The 24,023-nt window shown below is 42.5% G+C and overlaps 1 protein-coding gene across 1 annotated transcript in view; it reads right to left on the reverse strand.

Moving 5' to 3' along the window:
- GPR158 (G protein-coupled receptor 158) overlaps positions 1-24,023 on the reverse strand; it is a 316,407-nt gene that overhangs the window by 111,248 nt on the left and 181,136 nt on the right. Inside the window, exons 3-4 of the mRNA XM_073581771.1 lie at positions 13,953-14,058; positions 11,082-11,299 (exon numbers count right to left, since the gene is read on the reverse strand). Of these exons, the coding sequence (XP_073437872.1) occupies positions 11,082-11,299; positions 13,953-14,058 (324 nt within the window). The remainder of the gene's footprint in view (positions 1-11,081; positions 11,300-13,952; positions 14,059-24,023) is intronic.

Below are 24,023 nucleotides of genomic sequence, written 5' to 3' on the forward strand. Positions count from 1 at the left end.
ACGCAGCAGTTGTATGCTTTTGTATGCGTTTTTCAATGCGTTTTTTTGCGGGAAAAACGCGCTGCAAAAAAAAGCAAGTGTGAAACAGGCCTTAGATTTCAGAAATCTGCTGTTTGGCGCATTCATGAGTCATGGAGGTTTGCCATGATAAAATAATATAGAGGCAAGGAAAGAGTAAATATATTCTGGATTATGCTAAGAAATGTAAACAGTGGAAGTGTTGTATGTAGCTGGGGAAGTGCATAATATGAAACAGAATTGTAAAGATGAGCGGATCAATCCACGGAGGATCAAGTTTGAGTTGAATTTCCTGAAATTCGTGGTTTCAAATTAATTAGAACACTTTGAGATTTGCAAAAAAAAAAACAAAAAACTTGCCCAACACCATTTCCCACACTGATGCAACATCGGAGAGTGGGTTAACGTCACTTTGCATTGACACGCGGGTTTATATAATAATGCCCTCCAACTATGACATCTTACGGATTATCATACTTTGTACAGTGGTGGTCAGTACCTAGTTGTATGAAAAATATTTGAGGGCACAACAAATGAACTGGGGATCATTACCCACACACTTTATGAGATCATTGGGAACAAAACAAAAAAAGAAAGTAGTGTGTACTGATTGGTCAAGATCACCCACAATAATGAATAAAATATAAACTTTATTATGCTAAACAAGTTGCAACACAAAATGAACAACATACAGAATGAAAACATTAAAAAAGGCAAACAATGGCTACACATTAACCACTAGACAGTCCGTGTAAGATCAGTCAGTGACCTCCTCCAAAGTGCTAGCTGCAGGTAGACATCATTAAACAAATGAGCACATAAATGATCTGAAATGGTTGCATCAGGGGAAACTGATTTCTGGCATACTAATACCCAAAATGACTATGAAACCTAAGATTGTTCTTGTAAACCAACAATATTGTGCAAAATTCAGTGCAATATGTACACCTCACATGTAGATTGAACATGGAATAAAGGCAAAAAAATGGAAACAAAAAAGGGTTTCAGGCAAATGCAATAAAAGTTAAAACCATATAAAATACAATGGTTTCAAAGAAAGATACCCCAAGCAGTTAGAGGCACAGAAACCTCCATTAGAGTAATAGTGCAATACTACAACCTGTCAGCAGCATGATGTTAGGGAGGAGGGCCGCACGCGTATCTCCACCTTGAGCGTAGCTTCCTCAGGAGTAAGAAGTACCTGGATAGATCAGTGGCGCCCAGTGGAGCATAGTTTGTACTGCAGAGTCATTTTCCATCTCCAGAGTCACTGGGTAAGTCACTCCTCTGCAGAATGTAAGCTCTTATGGTCAGTATGGTCCTATCTCTCGTTCTCATAGTGTGTAAGCTCTTATGGCCAGAGGGTTCTCTCTCCTGTAGAGTGTAAGCTCCTATGGTCAGCGGGGTCCTCCCTCTCTACTGTAGAGTGTAAGCTCTTATGGTCAGAGGGTTCTCTCTCCTGTAGAGTGTAAGCTCCTATGGTCAGCGGGGTCCTCTCTCTCTCCTGTAGAGTGTAAGCTCTTATGATCAGCATAGTCCTTTCTCTCTCCTGTAGAGTATAAGCTCTTATGGTCAGCAGGGTCCTCTCTCTCCTGTAGAGTATAAGCTCTTATGGTCAGCAGGGTCCTCTCTCTCCTGTAGAGTATAAGCTCTTATGATCAGCATAGTCCTTTCTCTCTCCTGTAGAGTATAAGCTCTTATGATCAGCATAGTCCTTTCTCTCTCCTGTAGAGTATAAGCTCTTATGGTCAGCAGGGTCCTCTCTCTCCTGTAGAGTATAAGCTCTTATGATCAGCATAGTCCTTTCTCTCTCCTGTAGAGTGTAAGGCCTCTTTCACACTTCAGTTTTTTGTGTCAGTTACAATCCTCCAAAAAGGTGGAGAAGCGGATCCGTTCTTAACTGATGTGAACAGATGCCACAGGATCCGTTTTTTGACGGATCCGCAAAATGAGGAAATTCAAAGGAACTGCTGGCCGGGAAGGAGAGAGAGAGAGAGAGAGAGAATTTTTTTTTGTCCGGCACCCAGACAGAATTTGGGGTTAAATCAGTGTCTGGAGGATCCGCCGCCCAAAAAAACGTTGCAAGCTCCGTTTGGAAATCTTTGAGGATGTTAATGGACAGCAACATTATGGCGGATCCTCACAAAAACGGATGCAACGGACGGCAATCCGTCAAAATCCACCGATAATGGAAGTCAATGGGGAAAAAAACGGATCCGCAAAAAAAATTGCGGATCCGTTTTTTTCAAAACCTGGCGGATTTTGACTGATTGTAAAAAAACGGAAGTGTGAAAGAGGCCTAAGCTCTTATGATCAGCAGGGTCCTCTCTCTCTCCTGTAGAGTGTAAGCTCTTATTGTCAGCAGGGTCCTCTCTCTCCTGTAGAGTGTAAGCTCCTATGGTCAGCGTGGTCCTCTCTCCTGTAGAGTGTAAGCTCTTATGATCAGGGGGTTCTCTCTCTCTCCTGTAGAGTGTAAGCTCTTATGGTCAGGGGGTCCTCGCTCTCTCTCCTGTAGAGTGTAAGCTCTTATTGCCAGCAGGGTCCTCTCTCTCCTGTAGAGTGTAAGCTCTTATGATCAGCATAGTCCTTTCTCTCTCCTGTAGAGTGTAAGCTCTTATGGTCAGGGGGTCCTCGCTCTCTCTCCTGTAGAGTGTAAGCTCTTATTGTCAGCAGGGTCCTCTCTCTCCTGTAGAGTGTAAGCTCTTATGATCAGCATAGTCCTTTCTCTCTCCTGTAGAGTGTAAGCTCTTATGGTCAGGGGGTCCTCGCTCTCTCTCCTGTAGAGTGTAAGCTCTTATTGCCAGCAGGGTCCTCTCTCTCCTGTAGAGTGTAAGCTCTTATGATCAGCATAGTCCTTTCTCTCTCCTGTAGAGTGTAAGCTCTTATGGTCAGGGGGTCCTCGCTCTCTCTCCTGTAGAGTGTAAGCTCTTATTGTCAGCAGGGTCCTCTCTCTCCTGTAGAGTGTAAGCTCTTATGATCAGCATAGTCCTTTCTCTCTCCTGTAGAGTGTAAGCTCTTATGGTCAGGGGGTCCTCGCTCTCTCTCCTGTAGAGTGTAAGCTCTTATTGCCAGCAGGGTCCTCTCTCTCCTGTAGAGTGTAAGCTCTTATGATCAGCATAGTCCTTTCTCTCTCCTGTAGAGTGTAAGCTCTTATGGTCAGGGGGTCCTCGCTCTCTCTCCTGTAGAGTGTAAGCTCTTATTGTCAGCAGGGTCCTCTCTCTCCTGTAGAGTGTAAGCTCTTATGGTCAGCATAGTCCTTTCTCTCTCCTGTAGAGTGTAAGCTCTTATGGTCAGGGGGTCCTCGCTCTCTCTCCTGTAGAGTGTAAGCTCTTATTGTCAGCAGGGTCCTCTCTCTCCTGTAGAGTGTAAGCTCTTATGGTCAGCATAGTCCTTTCTCTCTCTTGTAGAATATAAGTGCTTATGGTCAGGGGGTCCTCTCTCTCCTGTAGAGTGTAAGCTCTTATTGCCAGCAGGGTCCTCTCTCTCCTGTAGAGTGTAAGCTCTTATGGTCAGCATAGTCCTTTCTCTCTCTTGTAGAATATAAGTGCTTATGGTCAGTGGGGTCTTCTCTCTCTCACCTGTAAAGTCTAAGCCCTTATGGTCTGTGTTATACTTTCTCCTCTCCACCACATGTATTTTCTGAGCAAGCACAAGCTTTCAGTATGCAGTTAAGTGAATTTATTCATCAAATTTTTGTGGAAAACTTGGCAGTCGGTGAATTCAAATTTCAAAAGATCCACTTATTCCTAGGAAATGTAAAGAAATGCTAGTGCGAAAAAGGGTGTTAAAAGTTAGATGAATGAAAGGTAAAACCGCCTACCTTGTGAGGTTGTGTGAAACACAACACTTAAAGAGCCTAGAGAACAGATGCAGCAGCTTACATAGAATATAAATAAAAGTAACTGGATTGGAAGTGTTTCTGCACTCTCTGGTTTTATGACATGAATTATAGTAGATAAATAGATAAAATCACAGGTTTATTATTGACGCGTTTTAGAGTCCACTGACTCGTTCCTCAGGACAACCATACAAAAATAGTCAATCTCTAAGTAATGGTGGTCCTGTTTGGATTGAAGGGGGAATGTGGAATGTTAACGTAGGATACAAGACATTTATGGCACGCAGATGGAACACGCGTGAAATGTCTGATAGATGTGGGTCTCATCACTGGGAGTTGCATTGAACTCAACAATGGGGCCCCAGCGCATGATGTCAGCAATGAAGAGGAGGCCATGCCTGAAGCGCTCTCTTCAATAATTTCTTTGGGAACTCCAAGGACCCATTTTTTAAATAGCAAAAACTTATTTCTCTGGCATTTTATGGCATATCCTATCAATAACTTTATACAGGATGGGTTCTGAGCTCAGTGACCCATTCTGTCTAAATCAGCATTGGCCATTGAGCTTAGTGATTGGGTATAGTAATGTTTATGTGATGTTACTGCTGCAGTTGATCAATAAAAGACCAGAGAATTGGCAAGAGGCAGTGATAGATTCTTGTTATTTTTTTCCCTGAGTCTTTTGAGCAATATTCTTTAAAAGGAGACTGAGGCCTGTTTCACACATATGTTTTTTTCATCAGTTGCAATCCGCGAAAATGGCGGGACACGGATCCGCAACTGTTTTGAAAGCAACGTGTGCTACCGGACCGTTGCTTTGAAGGTAGAAATTTAAAGGAACCCGTGCCCGGGGAGGAGAGAGAGAGAGAGAAGGAGAGAGATAGAGAAGGAAAGAGAGAAGGAGAGAGAGAGAGGAGAGAGAGAGAAATTTTTTCAGCCGCCAGACCTGGCATTTAGGGTTAAATATCCGGCAGAAGCAATTCTTCCGGGCATGCGCAGTGTACAAATGCGGATCCGGCCAGCAAAAAAACATTTCAGTGTCCGTCCTGTCATGTCTGCGGACGCCAAAATTTTGGCGGATCCGTAAAAAAACGGATCCAGCGGATGACAATCCGTCAAGATCCGCTGATAATGCAAGTCAATGGGGAAAAAAACGGATCCGCCAAGAAAAATGGCGGATTCATTTTGTTTTGCAAAACGGCGGATTTTGACTGATGGTGACAGACGGATGTGTGAAAGAGGCCTAACCCTTTAAGATTACAATTAAGGCTAAAGAACATGTAGGTTTTTTATCTTAAAGACTTTGTAAACCTTTGAATCCTTTTTGATTAAATTGCATGTATTTTAGGAAATGAAATAGATTTGCTGTTGAATTCCATTAAATAATTCTACTGTTTGTTATGTAGAACTTGCATGTAATTACAGCACAATGCAGGTTGCTCAATTCTGTTCTGAGCACATTCTGCCAGACAGCTTACCGATCGTTCAAGCCTGCGGCTCCTCTCTCACAATTTCCGAAAAATACATAATTAAATAAAAATCAGATATATTTTGAACTTAGATCATGTTTAGGAGAAATCAGAGAGGGACTACAGGCTTGAGCAGTCTGATTTGTCTGACAATGTGCTCAGAAAGGGATTGTGCAGCTTGCATTGTTATGTATTTCACACTAACTCTAAAGATCAACACCAAATCTATTTAAGTTCTAAACATACATGCAGCGCAATAAAAATGTTTCTAAGTTATACACTGCCTTTAAATATCACTTTTCCCTTGGTTTTATCATCTCATATTTTAAGCTATGATTGTACAACACAGAAAGTACAAAAAAAAATCAGATGTTAAAAACGTATATTATAAATGTATTATATGCTGTAAATGTGGCCTAAAATTCAATGTCACGTCAGCAACAATTGGGTTTCTTAGGACCTATCAAAAGGAGTGACCCTTTGTATCACTGCAAACACACGATCCATTCTAAGGCTGGTTTCACATTAGCGTTTTTTAGCGCAGCGCATCGTGCGCGTCCATGCGCACGTGTCATGCGCACCTATGTTTAACATGGGGGGGGCATGGTCTAGCGTTTGCACCCGTTCGTATGCGTTTTCGTGCGCATGCATTTTTTTTGTAGTGTGCGCCTAGGCGCGCCAGACGCAACCTGTTGCATTTTTGGGTCTGTCCAAAAAAAACCACATGCGCACGCTTGCGCACGGAATGCAACAAAATAACGCATTACAGTCTATGAGAACAGAGGCGTGCGCATGGACATGCATGGACATGCGCGCTCCTGCGTTTGAAAACGCATGCATTTTAAGAGTTAACATGGCTAGAAACTGGTTAAAACGCATGTGCCTAAAAAACGCAAACGCATGCAAAACGCATGATGCATTTTTTGCATGCGTTTCTTTTTTGCGCACGAAGCGCAGCGCTAAAAAACGCTAATGTGAAAGTAGCCTAACTAAGGACAAATGATTACTGGTTCCAAAGCAGTGGTGTTCTGCTGGATCAATTGTGTCGATTGTGGAAGAACGGAGAATCCTCCGATGGACCCAATAGATAGTGTTCATGTCATTTTAATCTGGGAAGAATAAGAGAATATGGGTGATTCCAATGGAAGAGTATTTCGCTTGGATGAAAACAATCTGTCCGTCTTCTGCTGTGGGAAATGCGCCTTGGATTCATTCACGTCGTATGTTCCTCCTAATGATTTTGTCTGCTTGGGAAGGCCATTAAAAGTCTATAACATTTACATAATGGATAAAATCTCATATAATGTGGATTGAATTCTTTCCTTAAATTAACAAAGAGTGAACTCAACAGATGCCTCAAAGTAATATTAGGGATACATTATAAATGAAACCAGGCTTAAAGTCTGAATGCAGACTCGCAACGTTATTAAATGCAAGAGATTTCATATTAAGTAGCATATAAAAGGCTATGTGACTTTTGGCTGATATCTCCAGATAAAGGAATATCATGAGCTAATATTAATCTGTCAGTCTGATATCAGTAGGTGGATTTATTTGGAAAATATTGTATCATATTCTTCATGGCAGTTTGGTAATTTGAAATTGGTATCAAACATGGAGGTTCTTCAATAAGGTTTGACTTTTTCAAAGATTTTTTTTTTTTAAATTCGTTTTGATTGAGAATACTATATTACAACATTAGCACAAATGTACAACACAGGTCAAAGTAACATAAATGTGTAATTATGCAACCATTGCAGTATAAACAAAGAGCTCCGATCTCAACCCTCTCCCACCCAGGGCCCTTCCCCAACCTTTATTTGACAGGTTTAACTGTGACTCGCTAACTGTGTGGCTTCCCAAGCCTGCCAATCCCTGGTGAACTTCTGTAAGGCGTTATTTTTGTGAGCTACCATTTTTTCAAAAATAAACGTGGCATTAACTACTTGAGCTATGGCCTCTTTCTTAGGAATAACATCTTTTTTCCACTGTTTAGCTAATAGGAGTCTTGTCGTTAACACAATATGAGTCATTACCACTCTAGAGCACGGGGGAATGCATGTATGTTTAAGAGGAGGAGCGCCACCTCGGGAGTCGGCTGGACGGTCTGTCCCACTACAAGTGAAATAAGTCTAAAGGCGTGATCCCACAAAGAAGTTATAAGTGGACAATCCCAAAATATATGATATAAGGACCCCACCTGATTACAGTTTCGCCAACATAGGTGTGAGGTGTTGGGAAACATGGAATGGAGCTTCACGGGAGTAAAATACCAGCGGAGTATCAGCTTCAAGTGTGAATCAAAGTGGGACGCACATCTAAACGTCCGTCCTGCCAATTTAATTGCTCTTAACCAGTCCTTGTCAGGTATAGCTTTACCAAGGTCTTTTTCCCAAGATATGAAGGGTATAGATTTTACAAATCTGCTCTTATGTCCCAAGGAATCATAAAGGGGTCTCAAGCCCAATATCTAGGGATGAGGAAGATGAGAGGGTCCTAATAATATCACTATTAACCCTATATGGGAAGTTTAGATATTTCTTTAAAATGTGTTGTACTCGGAGATATGAGAAATGGTCTTTAAAGGTCAAGCCAAACCTGTTTTTCAACTGGGCAAAAGGTAAAAGAGTGCGATCTTCAACTATATCGCTTAATACCGTGATCCCGCCTATCTTCCAATGGTACAGGTCAAGGTCCTCTGATAACACCTCCAGAAGTTTTAAAGGTGCCTCCAGAGGCAATGCAGGGATGTGTGTCTGAGTGGAGGAGTGAACCTGAAGCCAATTAGACAGGGTTTTTCAAAGATTTTTTATTGTGTTTTGTTACAGACATAACGTCTTGATATTGGACCCCAATGTAAATCGCATTTAACTAGCTATTAGACACGGGCGGATCGCAATTCCGCCTGTGGATATTACGGACACAATGTAAATTTGCAACAAGACCTACACCTAATATTGATGTTTTTATGATACACAGAGGCTTTGAGCCCATTAGAAATGGCAACCTCTACACTCCCAAGTTCCAGCCCCATGTCTTGACAAATAGTTTTTTCAAATTTCTATCATTTACGTCTCTCACTTTCATTTACTTTTTTAGCATGTACTATTAAGGTTTCGCTATGGCTTGCGATGCTTAGCATTTAAGTAATTTCTTGAAATTATTGACTTTGCACCTGAAACCAAGCTCTATATACTGTATAATGCTAATTAAAAACAAGGTAAAAAATAAACACCGCTAAAAAAAGCACAACCTCCACCACAAAGCATGTTGGTTATGGTATCATGTAAGTACATATGATTCTGGGAAGTTTTCTAAAGGTAGAGAATTGAAAAAATTTGGCAAAAACATGAACTTAGGAGAAGATTATTAGAGTATGGTACATAAATATGAAATACCATACCATGGCTAACAGTGTGAAAGCCACTAGCAGCAACAGAAGCACTATCGTCACCACTGGCACCAGCCATCCAGGCAGTAGTACTGCCAAGCACAGATCGTAATTGGCCTCCTTTGTCTTCAACAAGTGTATTAGTGGGGCGAAATGACTTCTGAAGACATTATAATGCTTTCTGCCATCGGGCGGAACAGTACGTCCGATGGTAGCACCCCGCTTTAATGTGGGCTCCAGCAGTGAGCCCGCATCAAAGACGGGATGTCAGCTGTTTTGAACAGCTGACATGTGCCCGCAATAGCCACGGGCAGAATCGTGATCCGCCCGCAGCTAATAGCTAGTTAAATGCTGCTGTCAAACTCTGGCAGTGGCATTTAACAAGCGTTCCCGGCAATCCGGCTGGAAATGCGCTCACCAGTGACCCCCGTCACGTGATCGGGGGTCATCGGTTCCTTGGCATAACAATCAGAGGTCTCCTTGAGACCTCTATGGTTGTTGATGCCTGATTGCTATGAGCGCCACCCTGTGGTCAGCGCTCATAGCAATGCAGTAAATCTGCTACATAGAGGCGATCTGAGCATCGCCTCTATGTGGCAGAGCCGATAAAGCTATGGCAGCTTCTAGCCTCCCATGGAGACTATTGAAGCATGCCAAAAGTAAAAAAAAATGTTTTTAAAAATATGAAAAAAAAATAAAACAACATAAAAGTTCAAATCACCCCCCATTCGCCCCATTCAAAATAAAGCAATAAAATAAAATCAAACATAGACATATTTGGTATTGCCGCGTTCAGAATCGCCCGATCTATCAATAAAAAGAGGTTTAACCTGATTGCTGAACGGCGTAGGGAGAAAAAAATCAAAATGCCAGAATTACGTTTTTTTGGTTGCCGCGACATTGCATTAAAATGCAATAACGAGCGCTCAAAAGATCGTATCTGCACAAAAATGGAATCATTAAAAACATTAGCTCAGCACACAAGAAGTAAGCTATCACCCAACCCGAGATCACGAAAAATGGAGACGCTACGGGTATCAGAAAATGGCGCAAAATTAATTTTTTTAAGCAAATTTGGAATTTTTTTTCACCACTTAGATAAAACATAATTTAGACATGTTTGGTGTGTATGAACTCGTAATAACCCGGAGAATCATAATGGCAGGTCAGTTTTTGCATTTAGTGAACTGAGCAAAAAAGCCAAACAAAAATCAATTGTGGGATTGCACTTTTTTTGCAATTTCACCGCACTTGGATTTTTTTTCCCGTCACTGTTACACGACATGGTTAATATATGGCATATCACTCATCTCAGTTACCTCTGACAGCGACACCGTCAATTTATATCATTGTTCTTTAATGTTTGCCTGACCAAAAATCACTGAGAGGTATACATCTTGGTCCATTTGTTTTTTTTGTTGTTTTTTTTAAATGTAAGTCTGTCAGTGAACTGTTATTAAATTGACTTTTGGTCACTTCCCGATTATCATCTTTTTTTAATGCTGAGGTAACTACTAAGGCTGTGTTTGCATTTAAGTGGTTGGATACATTTCTATTAGACCTCAGAGTGTTATGCATATCTTTTCAGGACCATTGGAGTATCTGCCATTTTTGGAAAAATTTGCCGAACCTGTTGTCAGTATGGCAACCTTTATTTTTTCTTTAGCGAAAACCTAAGGGTGTGTGCACACGCTGCGGATCCGCAGCAGTATTGGTCCTGCGGTGCGGTGTACAGTACCATTAAAATCAATGTAAAATGAAAACCGCAGTGCACATGCTGCGGATTTTTCCGCGCGGATTTGCTGCGGTTTCAAATCCGCAGCATGTCACTTCTTTGTGCGGATTCCGCTGCGGTTTGGCACCTGCTCAATGACAGGTGTCAAACCGCAGGGGAAATCCGCAGGCAAAACCGCAAAAAATCTGCAGATACCTGCAGGATTTACCTGCGGTTTTTCTCAAATCCGCGCTGAAAAATCCGCAGCGTGTGCACACAGTCTAAGCATCTCTGCCCCTTTTAATGCATGCCATTATTTTATTAGCCTTGGCAGCAGCTGCCTGACACTGATCACTAAAGTTAAATTAACTTGTGCAGGTAACGACTCCAACTAATTTGAGATTAGAAGGATATGAATATGTATGCATTCACAAGAGACTTGACTCTTTTATTACTTGGTGTCCTAAGTTTCACAATGCAATCAATGCGACATAATGCAAAATAATCCACTAAAAACATTTAGAAAACTGTGCAAAAAAACTGTTGCATGTAAAATATATTAACTCCCCCCAAAAATCCTATCTGGGAACCATCTAGCCGAATGAATATCTGCCACTAGCTGCCGCTATCAAAACAAGGAGAGGTGTTTACCTTTGCTCGACGGAAATGATAGACCACAAGCATGCTTATGAAGTTTAGCAGCATGCAGAAAGCCTGGAACGAGATGACAGCAATCCGCAGATACTTGTCCTCCTGCGCATAGCAGGGTGCATCAGCCGTACAGTATGAACAATCTTCCCTGCAGGGTAGACACTTATATTCCTCTTCAGATATTTCTACTCTAGAAAACTGGTTCTCTTCACTCTGCCCTATAGGGATGAAAAGAAATTAGTGCAAATAATATGCAAAAGACATTAACTAATTAAAAACATCTACAAAAGTGAATAAATGGAAAAAAAACTAAACATTTGATTGTTTCAAAGCAAATAAATGTTTCAAAAAATTATATTTCTACCTATCAGGGCAACATTATAAAGAGTAACAGAACTTTCACATTTTCTTTGTTAATTCTACTCTCACTCTTATTTTTATTATTTATTATTATTATTATGGCAGCACGGTGGCTCAGTGGTTAGCTGGAGTCCTGGGTTCAAATCCCACCAAGGACAACATCTGCAAGGAGTTTGTATGTTCTCCCCGTGTTTGCGTCGGTTTCCTCCGGGTGCTCCGGTTTCCTCCCACATTCCAAAGACATACTGATAGGGAATTTAGATTGAGCCCTATCGGGGACAGTGATGATAATGTGTGCAAACTGTAAAGCGCTGCGGAATATGTTAGCGCTATATAAAAATTATTATTATTAATTTGAAAAAAAATTCCCCCAAAGATATCCATATTCTTTAACCAGTTAGTATACATTCTTATGTCATGTTACATCTCCTGGGACAAATTTATCAGAAACTTGAAAAACCCCAGTAAGTTATTTTTTAATTAATAATTATTCCCTACATCTTTTCGGCATTATCTGACCCACGTATGTCTTTATAACTTTTGTTCCATTTGGACAGATATTTGACTTTTCCAGCCAATCATTGGCTGCAGCGGTGATGTTTCGGTTATTGCTGCAGTCAGTGATTGGCTTTAGCGGTCACATGTCCGTCAGGATGTACAAAGACTGGTGAAAGGCCTAGGATTATCATTATCAATATAAGTAAATTAGCACTAAATTAAAAAAAATCTTGCATCTCTGGACCCATATGGTGGATTGTAAAAACTAGGGGCAGCTCTAAAAAAACAATATCAAGAACAGGTCACTTTCAATCTGGTGACAGGTCTACTTTAAAAAAAAAAAAAGACATTCATTTTACTGACTACAAAAATTACATCCTGGTTGGATTAAAGACTTTTTCCTAAAGAAAGCCAGCCTAGCGATCATCTGATCTTTGCTTGTGAAACCTTTTGGACACCTGCAAATTTTTCCTACAGTGGCCTCTGCAGGACAAAGGAGGAATTACATGCATTTATTCGAGTGAATGGCTTTAAAAAAAATCACAATATACAACCCCTATAACATTCTCTTCTGGCAGATCTCTTGTCCCAGAGAGGCGATGAACAGCGCTTGTATAGGATCACCCGTCTAGGTATGGCTGGTGCATTCAAATATATATGATTTCATCCATGTATATTATGGGGCTATGATCTGATTCTCAGATGATATCTATTAATGTTTGGAATCTGAATTCTTTAATTGGATTACTATGCTATCTGTGGCTTAATGCTATTCTAGATCTGCTTTAGTAATTAATACCATAATGTGGGAAAAGTGATAAGTATGGGGCTGCCATTAGCCTTTAATAAACTCCACAGAACAATGGGAGGAACGAGCCTCGCTTCTTTGAGTAAGATCATTAAAGAACTGTCATTATGGAAACCGGCAGCATTGCTGCGCTCGTTCATATAATGCAAGTTTTATAGAAGTTACTGTTGATGCATGGGATTTACTATAAACTGTGACTTCTTCTGTATTTAAAAAAATAATTACATCACTCGCCCTTCAGAGTCTCTAATGGTAGCCACATTAATGGAAAGCAGTCTATTTTATGAGACATCACCATCAGTATGTGCGCAAGGCAGAGACGTACTACGATCAATGCTGTGTCTCTTGGTCCACTCACTTACATCAGGGGCTAGTAGGGCAAGCGCCTAGGGAGATGGGTGCTATGGGTGCACTAAAATGGAATATTTTGCCTAGGCAGGGCATTGCACTTACACTAGAATTGAGCTGCAGTACCAGGCATGGCCACTATGAAGTGTAGCGAGCTGTGCCTGCTAGTGTTTCACCTAGATGGTTGGTGGAGGTGCAGGAAGTCAACCCCCTTACCCCACCAATCTGATACTGCTAACTTATCAAAGTCCTTGAAAACACCCTGGTGTGGAAAAGTGACAACATTTGAAGCAATGGATATTTTGGACCTTATTTGCTCTTTAGCACCCTCCCATAGCACTTGTTTGAAAGTGGGTGGGACTATGCAAAAATACCCACAAATTTAATATAAGGCCAAAAGCCTTGTAACTAAAATCTATGTCAGTAGCTGTCATTATCAGGCCCAAAGATTTTTTAAGAGGAGTGCATCTTTTAATAAATCTGCCTACTCCAATGGGTTTCTGGTTCTAGACACGAGCACGAAATAACAGTCTTGATAAATTTTCCATTCATAGCTTTTTTGATAAAAAAATATTTGGTGCCCTCTTTAAAAAAAAATGTTTCCCCCTAAATTACATATTATTTTAATAATTCCTTTAATTTAATAGCATGCAAAATAGGCCAAAATAGTAGATATTCAGGGTCCCACAGAGAACAATAGATGACAAAACAATGGGCTAAACCTATTTAAGTGATTATATAATTATAAAGTTGCAGACCACTGGGGATTTACTGTATAACCCTGACAAGGATAAAAAGGCGTCCTGCATTATTAATGACACTATTTTTTTTTTCTTGCACAACCAAAAGGCACTTACTTTGAAAGCCATTCTCTGAAAAGATGTCAGGAGGATGATAAAATCCAGGCTTGCAAATGCATTTGTAGGCTCCGAGAACAAATCCAAGGCCCTTAATTGGTATACACTGGAATAAAGAAAACAAGCAATGTAATGTATGTAGACTTGGAATTGCTTCAAGGAACAGCAGGTCAGCAATATCTTACATGCAGTGGGTACGGAAAGTATTCAGACCCCTTTAAATTTTTCACTCTTTGTTTCATTGCAGCCATTTGGTAAATTCAAAAAAGTTCATTTTTTCTCATTAATGTACACTCTGCACCCCATCTTGACTGAAAAACACTAGAAATGTACAAATTTTTGAAAATTTGTAAAAAAAAACAAAAAACTGAACTATCAAATGGTCATAAGTATTCAGACCCTTTGCTCAGTATTGAGTAGAAGCACCATTTTGAGCTAGTACAGCCATGAGTCTTCTTGGGAATGATGCAACAAGTAGGGATGAGCGAGTATACTCGTTAGGATTCGGTACTCGGCGAGAAATGCAGTACTCGCGGTACTCGAATCCTGGTGAGTATTTCACTACTTGCCTCGCAATATTCGGCACAGCCCAGCACAGTCCCCGCACAGCCCAGCACAGTCCCGCACAGCCCACCACAGTCCCGCACAGCCCACCACAGTCCCCACACAGCCCAGCACAGTCCCCACACAGCCCAGCACAGTCCCGCACAGCCCAGCACAGTCCCCGCACAGCCCAGCATAGTCGCCGCACAGCCCAGCCCAGTCCCGCACAGCCCAGCACAGTCCCCGCACAGCCCAGCACTGTCCCGCACAGCCTGGCACCGTCCCCGTGTGGTACTTGCAGGTACGCAGGATGCAGTGACGAGTCGCAAGACGGTTTGGTGCTTTTTATAATAACGTTTATAGGCCTAGCGGTAACTATCCTCAGTCACAGCCTGACCAACAAAAAGGAGTAACAAGGGTTGCCCTCGCAGGGGCTCTATACAAGCAAACACAAACACAGTAGAACACGACTACGTCCGGCAATAGCCGGTCACTATAGGGCCGCAGTATGGCCGACTACGGGTCCTTAATTATATAGTCAACTTAGCCATCCAGACGTCCCTCGCCGTTCGGGATCGTGGTCTTTCGACGTAGCAGTCGCTGGGCCCAGTTGCTGAAGTGTTGACAAAGTCTTCGAGTGCTCCAGCGCTCTGATGACACTGGAGCACCACAGGCCCCGGCGGAGTCCTTGGACGGATGGGCCGCAGCCCCCAGACTGGGGCAAGCGGCAGTGATGTGGGGTGGCAAGGGGCAGGCCACCTGCGCAGCTAACAGCTGCGACAGGGAATCCGCAGCAAACAGAGGCTCGGCCCCTGCCGCGGAACGGAGCGGGACAGTGGTGGCCGCCGACGGCACTGGACTTTCCGCAACCACGGGTGAGAGCAGCGCGGCAGGAGACAGGCCACAGCGCGGGCTGGAGTGAGGTGGCAGCGGCCGCTGGGGTCCGCGGGCAGGCCGCAGCCGCGGGCAGGAGCAAGGCGGCAACGGCCACTGGTCGTCGCGGGGCAGCGGTTCTCGGACGGTTGTCTTGGCGCCGTCCCACTGATGTCCAGGGGAAGTATCTCTCCTGTCTCTAGCCTCCTTCCTGGCTCGGGTGAGTCGCTCTGGCTCTCAATCGCTCTCACGATCTCCTGCTCCTTCTGTCTTGTTCTGCTGACTCCCTGTGACTCACGTTCCCCGCCCCTTTTATATTGGCTCCTCCCCCAGTCCAACTGTCAGTCTCCACGGTCTGTCCCTGAACTCTATCCCCCGGAAACAGCTTCCCCTGGAACCCAGGTGACGGTCCCCTTGGTTCCGACCCGGACACTCGATGGGGACCATCTCTCCCACACTCGAACAGCCTGGCACAGTCCCGCACAGCCCAGCACAGTCCCGCACAGCCTGACACAGTCCCCGCACAGTCCCCGCACAGTCCCCGCACAGCCCAGCACAGTCCCACACAGCCCAGCACAGTCCTGCACAGCCCAGCACAGTCCCGCACAGCCTGGCACAGTCCTCACACCATCCCCGCACAGCCCAGCACAGTCCCGCACAGCCCAGCACAGTCCCGCACAGCCTGACACAGTGCCCGCACAGTGCCCGCACAGTCCCCGCACAGTTCTGCACAGCCCAGCACAGTCCCACACAGCCCAGCACAGTCCCACACAGCCCAGCACAGTACCGCACAGCCTGGCACAGTCCTCACACCATCCCCGCACAGCCCAGCACAGTCCCGCACAGACCAGCACAGTCCCGCACAGCCTGGCACTGTCCCCACACCGTCCCCGCACAGCCCAGCATAGTCCCGCACAGCCCAGCACAGTCCCGCACAGCCTGGCACAGTCTCGCACAGCTTGGCACAGTCCCGCACAGCTTGGCACAGTCCCGCAAAGCCCAGCACAGTCCCCGCACAGCCCAGCACAGGCAAGCACAGCCTGGCACAGTCCCACACAGCCCAATACTCGCATTTCGCATAGACTTACATTGGACTCGCTACTCGTTACGAGTACCCGAGTATTAGGAGGTACTCGTAACGAGTACAGCGAGTCTGAGTATTTCACTACTCGCTCATCCCTAGCAACAAGTTTTTCACACCTGGATATGGGTATCCTCTGCCATTCTTCCTTGCAGATCCTCTCCAGTTCTGTCAGGTTGGATGGTGAATGTTGTTTCCTTCAATTGCAATCAACCGTCCTGTCCCTGCAGCTGAAAAACACCCCCATAGTATGATGATACCATCACCATGTTTTACTGTTGGGCAGTTGATGAGCAGTGCTTGGATTTCTCCACACATACCGCTTACAATTATCACCAAAACGGTCTATCTTCATCTCATCAGACCAGGGAATCTTATTTCTCATAGTCTGGGAGTCCTTCATGTGTTTTTTAGCAAACATAATGCAGGCTTTCATTTGTCTTGCACTGAGGAGAGGCTTCTGTTGGGCCACTCTGTCATAAAGGCCCAACTGGTGGAGGGCTCCAGTGATAGTTTACTTTGTGGAACTTTCTCCCATCTCCCTCCTGCATCTGTGGGGCTCAGCCACAGTGATCTTGGGGTTCTTCTTTTCCTCTGTCACCAAGACTCTTCTCCCACGATTGCTCTGTTTGGCTGGACGGCCGGGTCTAGGAAGACTTCTTGTGGTCCCAAACTTCTTCCAGTTAAGGATTATGGAGGTCTCTGTGCTCTTAGAAACCTTGAGTACTGCAAAAATTCTTTTGAAACCTTGGCCAGATCTGTGCCTTACCACAATTCTGTCTCTGAGCACCTTGGCCAGTTCCTTTGACCTCATGATTCTCATTTGGTCTGACATCATGCACTGTGAGCTGTGAGGTCTTACATAGACAGGTGTGTGCCTTTACAAATCAAGTCCTCTCAGTTTAATTATACACAGCTGGACTCCATTGAAGTTGTAGAATCATCTCAAGGAGGATCACAAGGAAATGGACAGCATGTAACTTAAATATGAGTGTCTGAGCAAAGGGTCTGAATACTTTTGACCATGTGATATGTCAGTTTTTATTTTCTTCATAAATTTGCAAAAATTTCTACATTTCTGTTTTTTTTCAGTCATTGAATTTACCTAATGGCTGCAATGAAACAAAGAGTGAAAAATTTAAAGGGGTCTGAATACTTTCTGTACTCATTGTATGTATGTCTTATAGTAAAGGGTTTGACTGTACAGGATAATCTGGAGAAGGCTTGATGCCAATTCCAGTGTATATGTAAGTTTTTTTCATGAGTATAGACAATGAATAAAGAGATATATGTATATTTATATATATGTATATCTATATATCAATATATCTATCTATCTATATATACTGCTCAAAAAATAAAGGGAACACTCAAACAACACAATGTAACTCCAAGTCAATCACACTTCATCATGGGATATTAATTTTAATTTACAATAATCATTTTTATGTTTTATTGCTCTCAATGCAGTACATGTGTAATGAATAAAGATTTGCAACTGGAATTTGACATTCAAGGATATCTAGGATGTGTTCCCTTTATTTTTTTGAGCAGTGTATATATATAGTACTGAGCAAAAGCTTTAGGCAGCTGTGGAAAAAATGTTGCAATGAATGGTTTTGAAAATAAAGGTGTTGATTGTTCAATTTTTATAATTTGGAAAAATGTAAAGTGGTGGAACAAAAGAGAAATCTAAATCAATATTTGGTGTTACCATCCATTGTCTTAAAAAGAGCATCAATGCTTTTAGGTAAACTGGCACATATGGGATTTTACTCAGGTGTTTGAGTGATCAATTATACCAAAGAGTTGATAATGATCATCATTTTCAGATGTAGGTTAAAACACAGCCATTAACTGAAACAGAAACAATTGTGAAGGAGGCTTAATGCTTGGTAAGGAACAGCTAAACCTGACTACAAATGTACGGTTCTAGAAGACGGTATCATGTCATAAATCATGTCAAGATTGAGCACAGCAACAAAACACAAGGTAGTTATACTGCATCAGCAAGGTTTCTAAGGCAAAGATTTCACAGCAGACTATGTTTCAAGATGTGCTGCTGAAAAAGCACCAAGAAGTGGGAACTGTTGAAGTAGACGCATTGGTTGAGCAAGAAAAGTTACAGCAGCAGATGAAAGACACAACATTTTTACTTAATTTTTCAAAACTGAAAGATGTCCATCAGTGCCATCAGCTCAGAACTGGCAAAAACCACGGGGATCCAGCTACTAGTTTCTACTGTTTGGAGAAGTCTGGCCAGAAGAGGTCTTCATTTAGAAATCAAGGCCAAAAAGCCTACCTTCTACACATGGAAACAAGACCAAGTGACTCAACTATACACAAAAACATAGGAAAATGCGATGCAGAAAAAATGTCAGCCGGTTCTCTAGAGTGATGAGTCAAAATATGAAATATTTGGCTGTAAGATGAGGTAGTTTGTTCACTAAAGAGCTGGAGAATGGCACAATAATGAATGTCTGCAGGAACATTGTAGCATGATTAAGGGTCATTGCAAGTTTGCGGCTCTATTTCAGCAAATGGAGTTAAGATTTGACCAGGGTTAATGGTGTCCTCAATGCTGAGAAATACAGGCAGGTACTTATCCGTCATACAATAATATCAGGGAGGAGTCTGATTTGCTTCAAATTTATTCTGCGCAGGACAACGACCCAAACATCCAGCCAATGTCATTAAGAAATGTCTACAGCGTAATGAACATCAAGGAATCCTGGAAGTGATGATCTCAATATCATCGAGTTTGCCTAGGATTACATGAAGAGACAGAAGGATCTGCCCAAGTGACATCCACAGAAGATCTGTGGTTAATTTTCCAAGATGTTTGGAACAACCTCCTGCCGGGTTCCGGTGTGAAAGTACTTAGGAGAACTGAATAAAGCAAAAATCTTCCCAATGTATATTAACCTCTTTCTGACATCCGACGTACTATCCCACCCATGGGACCCGGGCCCCTATGCCCATGGACGGGATAGTATGTCTACCGTGATCAGCGGCGCCCACGTGGTGGTGGTGAGCGCCGCTGATCGCAGCCAGGTGTCAGCTGATTATCACAGCTGACACCCGGCACAATGTGTCAGGGGCGTCACGGACCGCCCCCGACACGTTAACCCCTTGCACACCACGATCAAACACGATCGCGGTGTACCGGGGGGTTAAAGGGAAGCATCGGCAGGGAGGGGGCTCCCTCCGTGCTTCCTTGAGCCCCCCACGGCAGCGCAATGTGCAGCGCTGCTGCGGGGGGCTCCTTTCCTGCAGGCCCCCGAATCCAAGATGGCGACGGGGGCCTTCGGGGCCTGCAGGAAGCTGGCTTCCTCAGTGCCTGCAAAGCGCAGGCAAGAGGAAGTCTTCTTCCAAGCCTGTGACAGATTGCTGATCTGTCACAGTGATCTGTGATGTGACAGATCAGCGATCTGTCACAGGACAGTGATGTCCCACCTGGGACTATTTAATAAAGTTAAAAAAAAATAAAAAAAAGTGTTAAAATAATTTTAAAAAAATCGCCAAATAAATTAGAAAAAAAAAAAAATATTCCCCCAAATAAATCCATTTTTTGGAAATAAAAAAAACCCAAAACAATAAAAGTACACATATTAGGTATTGCCGCATCCATAACGACCCGCCCTATAAAACTGTCCCATTAGTTAATCCTTTTAGCGAACCCCTTAAAAAATAAAAATAAAAAACAAAGCAAAAAATAATGATTTATTATCATACCGCCAAACAAAAAGTGTAATAACGCACGATCAAAAAGACGCATATAAATATCCATGGTACCGCTGAAAACGTCATCTTGTTCCGCAAAAAACGAGCTGCGACACAGCATCATCAGTGAAAAAATAAAAAAGTTATAGCTCGCAGAATAAAGCGATGAAAAAATAATTATTTTTTATATAAAATAGTTTTCATTGCATAAAACCGACAAAACATAAAAAACGACCTAAATGAGGTATCGCTGTAACTGTACTGACCCGAAGAATAAAACCGCTTTATCAATTTTACCGCACGCGGAATGGTGTAAACGCACTCCCCCAAAAGAAATTCATGAAACGCTGGTTTTTGTTCATTCTGCGTCCCAAAAATCGGAATAAAAAGCGATCAAAAAATGTCACGTGCCTGAAAATGGTGCCAATAAAAACGTCAACTAGTCCCGCAAAAAATAAGACCTCACATGACTTGGTGGGTCAAAATACGGAAAAATTATAGCTCTCAATATGTGGTGATGCAAAAACTATTTTTACAATAAAAAGCGTCTTTTAGCGTGCGACAGCCGCCAAACATAAAAACCGCCATAAATAGTAAATCAAACCCCTTGTTATCACCCCCTTAGTTAGGGAAAAATAATAAAATAAAAAAAATGTATTTATTTCCATTTTTCCATTAGGGCTAGGGTTAGGGGTAGGGTTAGGGTTAGGGCTAGGGCTAGGGTTAGGGTTAGGGCTAGGGTTGTGTTAGGGCTGAGATTAGGGTTAGGGGTGTGATGGGGTTCGGGTTGGAGTTAGAATTGGGGGTTTCCACTGTTTGGGCACATCAGGGGCTCTCCAAATGCAACATTGCGTCTGATCTCAATTCCAGCCAATTCTGAGTTGAAAAAGTCAAATGGTGCTTCTTCCCTTCCAAGCTCTGCCATGCACCCAAACAGTGTTTTACCCCCACATGTAGGGTATCAGCCTACTCAGGACAAATTGCAAAACAATTTTTGGGTCAATTTCTCCTGTTACCCTTAGGAAAATAAAAAATTGGGTGCAAAAATATCATTTTTGTGGAAAAAAATGACTTTTTTATTTTCACGTCCGAGCGTTATAAACTTCTGTGAAGCACTTGGGGGTTCAAAGTGCTCACCACACATCTAGATAAGTTCTGTGGGGGGTCTAGTGTCCAAAATGGGGTCACTTGTGGGGAGTTTCAATAGTTTAGGTACATCAGGGGCTCTCCAAACGCACATGACACCCACAGACCATTCCATCAATGTCTGCATTCCAAAATGTCACTACTTCCTTTCCGAGCCCTGACGTGTGTCCATACAGTAGTTTTCTCCCACATATGGGGTGTCAGCGTACTCAGGACAAATTGGACAACAACATTTGGGGTTCAATTTCTCCTGTTACCCTTGGGAAAATAAAAAAATTGGGGCCTAATTGATCATGTTTGTGGAAAAAATACGATTTTTTTATTTTCATGCCCGGGCATTATAAACTTCTGTGAAGCCCTTGGGGGTTCAAAGTGCTCACCTCACATCTAGATAAGTTCCTTAGGGGGTCTAGTTTTCAAAATGGGGTCATTTGTGGGGGGTTTCCACTGTTTAGGTACATTAGGGGCTCTCCAAAGGCAACATGACACCCGCAGACCATTCCATCAATGTCTGCATTCCAAAACGTCACTACTTCCCTTCCGAGCCCCGACGTGTGCCCATACAGTAGTTTTCTCCCACATATGGGGTATCAGCATACTCAGGACAAATTGGACAACAACTTTTGGGGTCCAATTTCTCCTGTTACCCTTGGGAAAATAAAAAAATGGTGACTAAAAGATCATGTTTGTGGAAAAAATACGAATTTTTTATTTTCACGCCCGGGCGTTATAAACTTCTGTGAAGCACTGGGGGGTTCAAAGTGCTCACCACACATCTAGATAAGTTCCTTGGGGGGTCTAGTTTACAAAATGGTGTCATTTGTGGGGGGTTTCCACTGTTTAGGTACATCAGGGGTTTTCCAATCGCGACATGGTGTCCGATCTCAATTCCAGCCAAAAACGTCAAATGGCGCAGCTTCCCTTCCGAGCTCTGCCATGTGCCCAAATAGTGGTTTACCCCCACATGTGGGGTATCAGCGTACTCAGGACAAATTGCACAATAACTTTTAGGGTGCTGTTACCCTTGGAAAAATAAGAATTGAGGGTGAAAAGATCATTTTTGTGGAAAAAATATGATTTTTTAATTGTACGGCTTTATGTTATAAACTTCTGTGAAGCCCTTGGGGGTTCAAAGTTCTCACCACACATCTAGATAAGTTCCTTAGGGGGTCTAGTTTCCAAAATGGTGTCATTTGTGGGGGGTTTCCACTGTTTTGGTACATCAGGGGTTTTCCAATCGCGACATGATGTCCGATCTCAATTTCAGCCAAAAACGTCAAATGGCGCTGCTTCCCTTCCAAGCTCTGCCATGCTCCCAAATAGTGGTTTACTCCCACATGTGGGGTATCAGCGTACTCAGGACAAATTGCACAATAACTTTTAGGGTCCTGTTACCCTTGGGAAAATAAGAATTGAGGGTGAAAAGATCATTTTTGTGGAAAAAATATGATTTTTTAATTGTACGGCTGTATGTTATTTTCACGCCCGGGCGTTATAAACTTCTGTAAAGCCCTTGTGGGTTCAAAGTTCTCACCACATATCTAGATAAGTTCCTTGGGGGGTCTAGTTTCCAAAATGGGGTCAATTGTAGGGGGTTTCCACTGTTTAGGTACATCAGGGACTTTCCAAACGTGACATGGCGTCTGATCTGAATTCCAGCCAATTTTGCATTGAAAAAGTCAAACGGAGCTCCTTCTATTCTGAGCTCTGCCATGCGCCGAAACAGTCGTTCCCCCCACAAATAAGGTATCAGCGTACTCAGGACAAATTGCACAATAACTTTTGCAGTCCAATTTCTCCTGTTACCCTTGGTAAAATAAAAAAAATTGAACCTGAAGTATTTTTTTTGTGAAAAAAAGTTAGATGTTCATTTTTTTTTAAATATTCAAAAAAATTCCTGTGACGCACCTAAAGGGTTAATAAACTTCTTGAATGTGGTTTTGAGCACCTTAATGGGTGCAGTTTTTAGAATGGTGTCACTTTTGGGTATTTTCTATCATATAGACCCCTCAAAGTGGCTTCAAATGTGATAATTTCCTAACAAAAAAAAATTTTGGTTCCAAAATTGTGCTGATGTAAAGTAAACATGTGGGAAATGTTAGTTATCAAGTTTTTTGTGTGCCGTATCTCTGTGATTTAAGGGCATAAAAATTCAAAGTTGGAAAATTGCGAAATTTTCAAAATTTTTGCCAAATTTCCGTTTTTTTCACAAATAAACGCAAGTTATTTGAAAGAAATTTTACCACTAACATGAAGTACAATATGTCACAAGAAAACAATGTCAGAATCACCGGGATCCATGGAACCGTTCCAGAGTTATGTCCTCATAAAGGTACAGTGGTCAGAATTGTAAAAATTAGCCCGGTCATGAACGTGCAAACCACCCTTGGGGGTGAAGGGGTTAATTTGATTCAGAATCATCTTTTGTTCATTCACTTTGCAATTGATTAATTGATAAAAAATAAATTAATAACATTTCTAATTTTTAAATCATTCTTTGCTGCATTTTTTTTTTCTGCAAAAAAAAATAAATACCAAAAGTGTCAATTCAGCTCACCATTCCTATATTAGAGATAAGTTTCACATGAAACTTCAAAGTAATCTGCGGTCTTGATGTGGTGCACGGAATGTTTATTGGTCTTGCTTTCAGGTCAAATAGATTTTAATCGTCCAAAAGGGGATGTTCTCCAGCACCAAAGGAAGGT

The sequence above is a fragment of the Dendrobates tinctorius genome, unplaced genomic scaffold (assembly GCF_039654945.1).
Source record: "Dendrobates tinctorius isolate UK_male_01 unplaced genomic scaffold, ASM3965494v1 ptg000070l, whole genome shotgun sequence".
In the NCBI taxonomy this organism is placed as follows: Eukaryota; Metazoa; Chordata; class Amphibia; order Anura; family Dendrobatidae; genus Dendrobates; species Dendrobates tinctorius.